We start from the raw sequence: 12,125 nt of genomic DNA, 5'->3' as shown, positions 1-12,125 counted from the left end.
CCGTGGTCAGCAAACTGCGGCTCGTGAGCCACATGCAGTTCTTTGGCCCCTTGAGTGTGGCTCTTCCTACACCTTAGGAGTACCCTAATTAAGTTAATAACAATGTACCTACCTATATAGTTTAAGTTTAAAAAATTTGGCTCTCAAAAGAAATTTCGATTGTTGTACCATTGATATGTGGCTCTGTTGACTAATGAGTTTGCCGACCACTGCGCCTAACCGGTTTGGCTCAGTGGATAGAGTGTCGGCCTACGGACTCACGGGTCCCAGGTTCGATTCCAGTCAAGGGCATGTACCTTGGTTGCAGGTTCAATCCCCAGCTCTGGTCGGGGCCCATGCAGGAGGCAACCAATTGGTGTGTCTCCCTCACATCAATATTTCTCTCTCTCCCCCCACCACCTTCCTCCCTACCTTCCACTCTCTCTAAAAATCATTTGAGATATGCCAGTTGGTTCCATACCTCAATGTGGGGTTGGGGGACAAGAAGAGATAAACCAAAGAACATATATTTATATGCATAGTCCATGCCCCCCAGCCAATAGGTTGGAGGAAGGAGGTGCTAGGAGGAGTGGGGGGGGGGAGGAGAGGAGATGGAAGATACCTGTAATACTATCTACAATAAAAATATGTATTAAAAAATGATGAGGGGAAAACCAATGGAAAAAATATCATCAGGTGAGGATGAAAAAAACAAGAAAAAATTGGCTCAGGCTATCTTTTCCTAACCTTTTTGTTAAGTTTCAAAGAAATCCAAGTTGAGAAGACAGGAAACAGTTAGTTTCCAATGCATTATTTAAAAAAACTCTCTTCAGCTGCACCTCGACCTTGAGTTAAGTTCCCTTCTTCCCTTATTCCCCAAATTCCCTGTAAAAACAAGTCTCAGTAAAGTTATCATATTAAATTGAAACTCTCTATTTATTAGTTCTGAGTGCCATTGGGGAAGTTAATTAAAAGCTAGGACCTAGATCTTATTCAACTGTGAATTCCTGGACATGCTGAACTAAGTTGTTTTTTTAATATATAAATATATTTTATTGATTTTTTACAGAGAGGAAGGGAGAGGGATAGAGTTAGAAACATCGAAGAGAAAGAAACATCAATCAGCTGCCCTATGCACACCTCCTACTGGGGATGTGCCGGCAACCAAGGTACATGTCCTTGACCGGAATTGAACCTGGGACCTTTCAGTCTGCAGGCCGACGCTCTATCCACTGAGCCAAACCGGTTAGGGCTGAAATAAGTTTTGTTGAACTAAATTTAATCACTGGATCCATTAGAGGGAAGGTCCCAACAACACGTCTTTATTTTTATTTCATTTAAGATGTCTTAATGTTGACATTATTGCAGGAGTCCCCATGGCCCCCACCACTGCTTTGCCCACTTCCACCCTCCTCTGCCTCCCCTAACAACACGCCTTTAAAAGGCAACCTGCCACCTGGCCAGTGTGGTTCAGTGGTTGAGCATTGACCTATGAACCAGGAGATCACAGGTTCGATTCCCAGGCAGGGCAAATGCTGGGGTTGCAGGCTTGATTTCCAGTAATGAGGCGTGCAGGAGACAGCCAATCAATGATTCTCATCATTGATGTTTCTATCTCCCTTCCTCCCTGAAATCAATAAAAATGTATTTTAAAAATAAAATAAATAAATAAAAAACAACCTGTCTTGCAACATTTGGCTGTGCACTAAATTTTAGAGTAACCAGGCTGTTCTGATAAAGATATTCTGGACTGAATTCATTTGCCACCACATCCACCTATATCAGTTTAGTGACTCAACCCCTGAGAGTGACTAGCAAAGAACTAATGTCATTCCTTTCAAAGACTCTGGCTTCCCACTGTCCATTTTTCCTCCTTTTCCTCCAATTCTACCAACACACCTGTAATTCCCAATACACTGCATAGATACTGGCCCCAAAGTCTAAGCAAAACAACTCACTGGGTTGTTTCACCCAAAGGTAGACTTCTGTTGCTGTGGCCAGATGAAGGAATAGAGCCGCCATCAACAAACAAAAGGACAATTTCTTTTTCCAGATAAGAGTAGAGGCTCAAATAAGATTACAAGGCAGAGGAACCAAAAAATCTGAAACCGAAAAAATGTGGGTAGGGTGAGAGAGAAATAATTATTAATATTGCCTCTTTCTCTTCTCCATCCGGGTGAACTTCCACTCTCTTGAAAATCAGTATCTCTTCAGCCCTCACTACCACTTCCATAGGCCTTCCTTTCTTTAAAGAGCTCTTCCTCATTCTATAGTGGTTTGAGGGGAGGGGAGTCCAAGCTAAGGCATGCCAGAAGAAACATATGGAGTCTCATTTGCAAGGAAGCAAACAATTGCCCTCCCTTTAAGAGTCTTCCTCCTTGGCATTCTGAACCAAAAATGATGTAGTAAATAAAAACCATTCAGTATTAGGAGAGACCTACTTTCATGTAGTTTTTCACCAAAGTTTTTAGGCAACAGACACACAACTGGTGGCTCTCTTCCTATTTCAATCAAGCATCAGCTATAATTTTTTAAATCTTTAAAGCAATGCATTAATGCAGTGGTTCTCAACCTTCTGGCCCTTTAAATACAGTTCCTCATGTTGTGACCCAACCATAAAATTATTTTCGTTGCTACTTCATCACTGTAATGTTGCTACTGTTATGAATTGTAATGTAAATATCTGGTATGCAGGATGGTCTTAGGCGACCCCTGTGAAAGGGTCATTCGACTGCCAAAGGGGTCGCGACCCACAGGTTGAGAACCGCTGCATTAATGCAAACTCACCTAGGAAGATTAAGAAGAAAAGCACTTGGCCTTTAAATCTTCAGAAGAGGGTTTAATGACAGGTTCAACCTGTTTAATGGCAGAGCCAGCACCACACCCCTGTTTTATTGTGTTTCATTATCATTGCATAAATTCCCTTTATTACTCACGACAAGTAAAAATGAAATACTTGCTGAGGTGGGTTTTAATAAGTAAGAGTGAAAACAAAAATAAACTGTTCAAATATCATGAAAGTGTGATCTCAGATTCTTAAAATTGATATTTTTATTGATATTTTTAGGTGCCTGACATGTTGTCACTCTCAATCTAAAGGTCATTTTTTTACAAGGAGTGTAACCATAACTCAAAGATGAAAATAATAAGTAGCACATTCAAAACAGGATTCCCGGGATTTTTCTCTTACCAGGTATACTGATTTTTTTTTTGACTCATTCAAATAGGAAGACACACCCAAAAGAAAATTGCTAAGGTTGGTGCAAGATGTGAAGCTAGTGAAGTTCAAGTACTGCCTGGGGATGAATATAACCTGCATGACCGGTGCAGAGCTGTCACTTTCAGACATCTTAAGACCGAGTTATTTTAAATGTCTTTCCGTCATTGATTCTACGGGGAGCGACTAACGTCTCCAGCGTGAAGCCAGCTGAAGGAATAGAAAGACGCTGCTCCGCCTGCTGGAGGGAGGGGCTGAGTACATCGATTCGATGTTTCCAAAACCTTGACCAAGACTTTCCCGGACTCGCGGCGTGTAAGGCCGGGGCCTCCGAGCTCCCGGCGTCTGGCGCATGCGTCCTAGCACCCTCTGGGCTAGCTCCACTCCCCTATCCCCGCCCCTACCTCGTCAACTCCCCCATCCCCGCCCCTACTCCGTCCCCTGCAGCTCCGCTGGCCCCGCCTTGCGGCCCGCGAGCTGCATAGCCGAGCTGGCATGCGGGCTGAGGGCGGAGCCAAAGGGGGTGGGGAGAGCCGACGCACCGCCCAGCTGGACCAAACCCCTCCGCTCCCAGCCGGCTAAACACTCGGCGAGAAACTGCAGTGCGCCTGGGATCGGGACGCTCGCTCCTGCCCTTCCAACCGGAGCCCTCGCACCAGGCGCCTTTCCTGGGAGCGAGCTGGGCGCGTCCGCTCATTCGCGATCGCCCGGAAAAGGCCGACTTAACCACAGGCCGTTTGGCCTTTGCACGAGCCGCCAAGTCACCAAAGGGCGGCGACAGGGGACTGGAGCCAGCGGGGCTCTCCCGAGGAGCAGAGAGCGCTCCGGGGCGACGCGGGGACGGAGCGAGGAGTGTCGTGAAGCTCGGGGCTAGCGGCAGATCATCACGATTTTGTCTGGCGTCTGCGAAATGTGGGAAGAAGACAAGGTCAAGCTCGGAGGCAGCGGCAGCGATGCGGGTCTGGCCAGCGCCGCGGCGCGGGGGCAAGTGGAGACCGTGCGGCAGCTCCTGCAGGCCGGCGCGGATCCCAACGGAGTGAACGGCTTCGGGAGGCGCCCGATCCAGGTACCTGGGGCCCAGGGGCCTCGTCGGCAGGGGGCGCGCGAAGGCGGGGGCGCAGCCTCCCTGGGGCGCCTCTGGGACCTGGGTCTCCACTGTTTCTCTCTAGCTAGGGGTGTGGAGCCCAGGTGTAAAGCAGGTGTTCACCCACCAAAAAATTCTTTAAAAAAAAAAAGAATGAAAAACCCACTGCATCAGTTTGTTCTTTTTAATGATGGAAAAAATATCAGTATATCCTCTCCCGTCTCAGGATCAGAGATAAATTACAACTTACGCATTCTGTATTGAATTTAAAGAATCCCACAAAATCATAGTACATGGAGGAAAAAAAACCTCACTGTTAAGTTTCAAGCTGCAATATGAAATTCTTTGCAGTCTTTTTCTAAACAAAGGAACAAGACAGGGTTCCTAAACCACAATACTTACTCCTCTTATTTTATGTTAGCATTATCTCTTGAGCGTTACGTAAGAAAAAAAATGATTCAATGGATTTTTACTGCTTAATTGCCATACTGAATGCTTGGATTACAAAAGCATTCCCCGCAGCAACTGTTAGGTAGTTTTTAAATAGAAAAAAGTCTTACCCTGACCGGTTGAGCTCAGTGGATAGAGCGTTGGCCTGCGGACTGAAGGGTCCCAGGTTCGATCTGGTCAAGGGCATGTACCTTGGTTGCGGGCATATCCCCAGTGGGGGGTGTGCAGGAGGCAGCTGATTGGTGTTTCTCTCTCATCAATGTTTCTGGCTCTCTATCCCTCTTCCTTCCTCTCTGTAAAAAATCAATAAAAATATATTTTTTTAAAAAAGAAAAAGAGTCTTCATACATAATTAGCCTCTTCATTGTTGAAATACATTTATTCAATATTTTATTATTCCCGCTTTAATTAGTACCTTCCAGAACCAAGCTTTTATTAATGAATCTTGCTAATAGTGTAAATTTTAAAGAAGATATATGTTCATCCCTTTAGAATTCATAGAAAAGTGTTACAAGAAACGAGGGATGGTTCAAAGCAGCAAAAATATGGTACAGTCGTTGTTAAAGACTTCAAATTATACTAATAATTGTATAAGTAGGTTTTATAGTTTTAATTCACCATTTTCTGGGATATTAAGAACCACTTTTCCTCCCCCCTCTCTATATGTGAAACAGCCTTTATATCACTAGTAAGAATGATAACCTATCTTGGTTTTTAAGCAAGGAATTGGATGCTTCTAATATTCATGAAACAAAACAAAAAAATTAGTATACTATCTTTCAGTTACATAGTACATTTTAAAACACAAAGTCACAAGAACAAATAATTCCATTTTGGATATTTAGTTGTCAAAAATTTTTTTATTGTTAAAATAAAAAGTAAATGTTTGCATAATGTATATTTATACAAATGGGTGCCATAGGATTACTGCTCCAAAGATCCTTTTTCTAAGTTATGCATTGTTCTGATTCAACTACTGGCATCCAAGTTCTTTTCATATAGCAAAACATTTACTATTTAATATTATAAAATCCTGTACAATGTAAATATAGTATTAATATTACATGTTACATTAAGTCTACCACCCTCTACACTTTGGGCCTTCTCTATAACATTAAGTTAAATATTTAAAATGGTGAAGCATTTATTAACAACAAATAATTGGTTTTCATTATCTGATAAAACAAGGTGTGTCTCTCTTTACTTTTTCCCCTATAGCTCCAATTTTGGTTCAAACTGTAGGACTATATTACATTTATAAGCACAGACATATGTGATTGAAAAGCAAAGGCCTTCCACGGAGGTTTTACTGTGAGAACTAAACAAAGTAAGCCTTATTTTAAATGTAGGTGTTTCTCATTTTCTCCCCTAAAGCATTACTCTAACTTCCAAGATATAGCATCAGCTGACTGCCTAATAAAGATTTTTAGACACGGATTATGTCTGGGGAGAGAGGGCAGAGCAAGAGAAATAATTTCAGATTTTAAAAACCTTTAAACTTAAGTCCACCTATTAGTCATTTAACAAAATGGATTCCCATGTTCAAATGGAAGTCAGCTTTTTCTTTTTTCTCACAAAGAAGACAAGCATATTATCATCAGCTCTTTGTTGCATATTTGGAAAATAACCTGAACCTCAGTAAAGAGTGTACCTGGAGCGGGTGGGGGGACTGGGAGAGGGGAAATATTGTGTCAGCAAATGAGCTTAACCAGATTCCTGGGGCTTGTGAAGCGCCTCTGCATTAAGGAGATACTTCATTTTTTGATATGGTTCTACCTGTCCCTGCCCAGGCCTGCATCTCGCTTTCCCCTCGCCCTGACCATTCTGCTCTCGCCCGCAGGTCATGATGATGGGCAGCACCCGCGTGGCCGAGCAGCTGCTGATCCACGGCGCGGACCCCAACTGCGCAGACCCCGCCACCCTCACGCGGCCCGTGCACGACGCCGCCCGGGAGGGCTTCCTGGACACGCTGGTGGCGCTGCACCGAGCCGGGGCGCAGCTGGATGTGCGCGATGCCTGGGGCCGCCTGCCCGTGGACCTGGCTGAGGAGCGGGGCCACCGGGACATCGTCGGGTACCTTCGCGCCACCGCGGGAGACTGATGGCGGGCGCACCCAGCTGCCCACAACGACTTTTCTTTTCTCCCCAGCTCCCCAACCCCAGATTAGTTCAACCAAGGCTGCAAAGCAGAGCGGCTTTCGGAAAGCCTTCCTGGGCGACTGGATTCCTCAAGGGAAGGAGGGGCAGGCCAGAAATAAATCCTTTTTCTTTTTTCTTTTCTGGATCCCACCCTGGACCCTCACCTGTAGCCAAAGGCAGAGAGGTGGGGCCAGAGGTGTTCAGCGAGATTTGGGGGCGGAATGTTTCGTTCCCAGCTGCCGTTTACGGGCGGAAAAGTGGTGTGCGACGAAGTCCATGTTGGGCCCTGGAGATGGGGGGCAGGGTCGGAGGCAGCGGGATTGGCCTCCGATGAGAGGTCGGTGAGATGGTCACTGCACTGACCTTGATGGAGCCCCTCGTAAGTCCTCACTGGGGGCTTTAGGCACTTGGGGCTCACGGCGAAAACCCGAAGACCGAGGACCAGAGGAGGACGGTGACGGCTGCTGTGGGTGTCCGGAGGCTGTCTACGCTTTACTTACTGTGCGGGACACAGCAAGTCACCTGCAAAACCGTATTCACTGCAAGTCCTGGAGGCAGCTCCACCGGATAGCAACTGGAGGAGAAGATGGGAACCACCTTGAATTCGCCTTTATATCCTAAAATCCCTGGGTCAAGGTGGTGCAAGACAGCCCTCGGGACGGGGTCGGCACTTGCTGTTTGTTATTCAGTCCGGGAGAGCTTCCTGCGCGTTCCAGACGTCCACCATCAGCGAACAAAATGCTGCAGGAGGGAGGCGGGGTCGGCGGGGTAGAAGTAGGAGACAAAACTGTACGGTGAACTAATGGTTTGCTTCATATATAAACCCCCGGCAAGAAAGAGCAGATCGAGGAAAGAGAAATTAAGACTTGATTGGAAAATGGAAGACTTGGGTTCCATTACTGGTTCTTTAATTAAATACATGACTTACTAAATAATGTAACTTTGATTAACCTCAGTTTTTTTCATCTATAAAAGGTGGGAGTTGGACTATCCTGCTTCTAAGTTCCCTACCATCACTAAAGTTTTATCACTTATGAGTTTGTTGCACATGTGACTGTGAGGGCTGATATTTATTAGTAATAATTTTGCCATGGTATGAGAAGCAAGGAAAAATATATAGAAGAATGGAAAGGAAAGACATACTTTAAAATTCTGGAGTTCTAGGAGGGAAAAATCTTTATAAGCACCACCTCCACCAGTTAGTTGGAAAATAACAGACACGTTTATGTAAAGTGAGACAGAAAAGATACTTTGCAAAGTAAGTACTTAGTTTAATTTTCAGGTCTTTCTCCTCTCCTCTTACCCTGATTTTTCTTGATGCTTTTTACATTTCTCTCATGCCACTCACAGCCACTAAAAGAATTCGTTTCTTTTTTAAAATACGTTTTTATTGATTTCAAAGAGGGAGGGGGGGGAGATAGAAACATCGATGCTGAGAGATAATCATAGATTATCTGCCTCCAGTACCCCTCCCAACCCCCACCAGGGATCCAGCATACAACCTGGGCATGTGCCCTGACTGGGAATCAAACCATGACCTCCTGGTTCATGGGTTGATGCTCAACCACTGAGTCACACTGGCCAGGGAAGAATTAGTTTCTTAAAGTGAGATAAGCAAGTAGACCAAATAGACTTGTAAAATAAAGCGAGGTAGGTATTTACAAGCTAATATAAATGCTTTTAAAAAGTGGGTCTTTAAGTGAGTGTATTATAACAAGGGATTCTGATCTAAATTGGGTTGGTGTGGGAGTTGGAACCAAAAGAAAAAGTTGGGATATTAGAAAGAACAGAAAGTACAAAGACAAGAAAATGCTAAAATATTAGATGAAGTCATTAAACAGTGGTTCTCAACCTTCCTAATGCCGCAACCCTTTAATACAGTTCCTCATGTTGTGGTGACCCTCAACCATAAAATTATTTTCATTGCCCAACCATAAAATTATTTTCGTTGCAACTTAATAACTGTAATGGTGCTACTGTTATGAACCGTAAAGTAAATATCTGATATGCAGGATGTATTTAGGCGACCCCTGTGAAAGAGTGGTTCAACCCCCAAAGGGGTGGCGTCCCACAGGTTGAGAACCACTGCAGAAGATGAGTAACTCTCTTGTTACCTACTTCTGGTTTGTTCTGGTTTGTTTCCATTGGGTTCCTTGAAACTTTAGGTCCTTACATTTTGCCTGGGTGATAGTAGGAAGAGCTGATTGGGGAAGAGCTCTGTGTCATCTAATTTGTACACATCAGCCATTTCAGGAGGGAGAAAATGAGGTGAAAAGACAGCAACAAAAGGAATAGAAGGAAGAAGAGCATGGTAGTATTTTATGAAAGATGGGTCAATAGTTCAACAGAATGAATCAAACCAAACCAAACAAACTATATATGGTCCACATACTAATGAAATTTGTGAAATATTTCCAGTCCTAAAATAATGAAAATCTCATTCCCTACTCTCTTGATTGTCTATAAAACTTTTCTCAAATTCAGCTATTAGAAATGGGGTGACTCCTTTCTTGCCTCTTGAATCCCCCACTCAGAAGACTTTAATATTATTCCTTGCATAAGGAAAAAATACTTTATAGAAATGGTAATTTTTATACATCATCCCTTTATTAACTATGTACGAAGGAAAATTTGCTTTGAAGCCAGTGCTAATTATCATTGGCATGGATTTCATATTAAGCACAGGGATATAAATCAACATGTACATCAAAACTGAGCACCCAACTCTGATTTAGTAATTTGAAGTTTGAAATAAATATAAACCAAAGATTTTGCTGGTACAAAAAAATAACTATGAGAGATGTACGAAGATGATATGCTATCTCACAGCCATCTATATTATGCTGAAAGTTTACAAAGGAACCTCAAACACTTACTAATCCCATTCCCCTAGTTTAGACACCTTTTCCTTCCCCTTAACCGCCACCCGGGGCCCCCCCCCCCCCCCCGTAGATATAGTCAGTGGTGGCACAGAAAATATTTTACATCAGAGTTAAACAAAACTTTAAGACCAATTAGAGTAACAAAACTACGTTTCATTTCCCTTTCATATTTGGCCTCCTCCCAAAATGCATAATGTTTTATTTCACTGTCCTCTTATTTGAATACTCTACATTATGATAGGGTTGGTGCTACTTCCTTTGAACCCTTTCATATTGACCTCTGGATTTCCTTTTAATTTAAAACTTCCCTCTATATTCTTATCCTTCACAAATTCCTCCATCGCCTTGCCTGAGCTAAAAATGGGTCTTCCTGAGAATTCCACTTTCTTCTGCACCAGATACTAGTGCTGGACTGTGAGCGACAGAGTGGGACTCAGGACTAGTAATGAGTGTAGGCTGTTTGGATGGCTTTCAATAGTCCCAAACCAAATATGTAAGGGTTAGCCATTATGCTTCAGGTTTCATTAATCTCTTAGTGAAATATTTGCATTTTGTTTATCAGATGAAGCTATAATTTCAGTATGTTATTACATATTTTATAATGTCTATAAGACATAACATCCTATATAATAAAAGCCTAATATGCTAAGTGTCCAGTCGACCAGTCTGCTGTTCAACCAATCAAAGCATAATATGCTAATGATATGCTAAGGCTCCTCAACCGCTCGCTATGGCATGCAATGACCACCAGGGGGCAGACAGTCGACTGGTTGACCAGTCGCTATGATGTACACAGACCACCAGAGGGCAAACACTCTGACCAGTAGATGAGCTTGCTGCTGGGGTCTGGCTGATTGGGACTGAGTGAGATGGGCTGGACATGCCCTGGAGCCCTCCGCAGTTCCTCCCCAGCTGGCCAACCTCCCACGTCTCTCCCTGGCCCCGATCGTGCACTGATGAGGTCCCTTGGCCTGGCCTATGCCCTCTTGCAATCAGGACCCCTCAAGGGATGTCAGAGAGCCAGTTTTGGCCCAATCTGCCGGTCAGGCCGAGGGACCCCACTGGTGCACAAATTCATGCACTGGACCTCGAGTCTAAACATAAAACAGTAAGCAATGTACTGTATTTTTCCATGTATAAGACACTAATTTTTTCTAAAATCGTTAGATTGAAAATCATGGGGTGTCTTATACACAGAAGTCAGCCGAGGATGGAGCCAGGTGGGTGTGGGTGCATAGCTGCCCAAACCTTGTCGAACAGGCTTCCCCTAATCATGAACCTTATTGTTACTGACATCAACTGATGCTGTAATTGGAGGTGGAGGTAGAGCAGGGGTCCTCAAACTACGGCCCACGGGCCACATGCAAATACAAATATTGTATTTGTTCCCGTTTTGTTTTTTTACTTCAAAATAAGATATGGGCAGTGTGCATAGGAATTTGTTCATAGTTTTTTTTTTAAACTATAGTCCGGTCCTCCAACGGTCTGAGGGACAGTGAACTGGCCCCCTGTTTAAAAAGTTTGAGGACCCCTGAGGTGGAGAGTGCTTAGATGCAACAGGGAACAGAGTGTTCTGCGCCCATAAAGATGTCAAAAAATAAAAGGATAATTACTGGTAAATGATTGTCTTACTCTGCAAAATTCAAACTGAATGTAATCAGCTATGCAAAAGAGCATGGAAATAGAGCTGCAGAGAGAGAATTTGGACCTCCTCCCACTGAGTGTATGATCAGACAGTGGAGAAAACAGGAAGAACAACTCCTTAAGATGCCAAAAAAGAAGGCCTTAAGAGGAAAACCAGAAAAATGTTTAAAATATTGATTTCTTAATTTTGGGTTGGAAAAGTGGGGGGGAGGGTGTCTTATACATGGGGCATCTTATACCCAGAAAAATATGGTACAGTATTCTGTTGACAAACCCACAGATAGCTCAACAGATACTAACAACACATGGAGTTGTCTTCCGAAGGCTAAGTGTTGGAAATACCTAATGGCTCCTCATTCCACCTGTGAATTATGCAGTGCTGAGCTCTACCACCTGTATCCTGTATCCTGTATCTCCTCCCAACATGCCACCTAGAGTTATAAACTATAACCTTGCCTAAAATATTTTTCAATCCTCTACTATTCTCTAATCTCTAAACTGCCTTTAATATTTAGAATTATTACATACTACAGGCCCGGTGCACAAAAATTTGTGCACTTGGGGGGGTCCCTCAGCCCGGCCTGTGCCCTCTCGCAGTCTGAAACCCCTCGGGGGATGACCACCTGCTGGCGTAGGCCCGCTCCCCGGGAGATTGGGCCTAAGCTGGCAGTCAGACATTCCTCTGGCAGCCCAGAAACCCTCAGGGGATGTCCACTTGCCAGAGGGGAGCA

The 12,125-nt window shown here is 43.9% G+C and overlaps 1 protein-coding gene across 1 annotated transcript; it reads left to right on the top strand.

The window, feature by feature from the left end:
* The first annotated feature begins 3,313 nt into the window (after positions 1–3,313).
* CDKN2B (cyclin dependent kinase inhibitor 2B) lies at positions 3,314–7,808 on the top strand. The gene is made up of 2 exons (XM_006098122.3): positions 3,314–4,262; positions 6,571–7,808. Exons 1-2 carry the CDS (start codon positions 4,107–4,109, stop codon positions 6,829–6,831), a joined length of 417 nt encoding a protein of 138 aa, XP_006098184.1. The 5' UTR covers positions 3,314–4,106; the 3' UTR covers positions 6,832–7,808.
* Positions 7,809–12,125: the final 4,317 nt, after the last annotated feature.

Source organism: Myotis lucifugus, unplaced genomic scaffold (genome assembly GCF_000147115.1).
Source record: "Myotis lucifugus unplaced genomic scaffold, Myoluc2.0 scaffold_221, whole genome shotgun sequence".
NCBI classification, from domain to species: domain Eukaryota; kingdom Metazoa; phylum Chordata; class Mammalia; order Chiroptera; family Vespertilionidae; genus Myotis; species Myotis lucifugus.
The sequence above is the reverse complement of the archived record's forward strand: the minus strand, read 5'-3'. Positions and strand labels throughout refer to the sequence as shown.

Excerpts from the sequence above, each read along its gene's own strand:
- CDKN2B (XM_006098122.3), top strand. The coding sequence starts at position 4,107 with ATGTGGGAAGAAGACAAGGTCAAGCTCGGAGGCAGCGGCAGCGATGCG. Across the intron at positions 4,263-6,570 it reads TCGGGAGGCGCCCGATCCAG|GTCATGATGATGGGCAGCAC; the intron begins GTACCTGGGGCC and ends TCTCGCCCGCAG.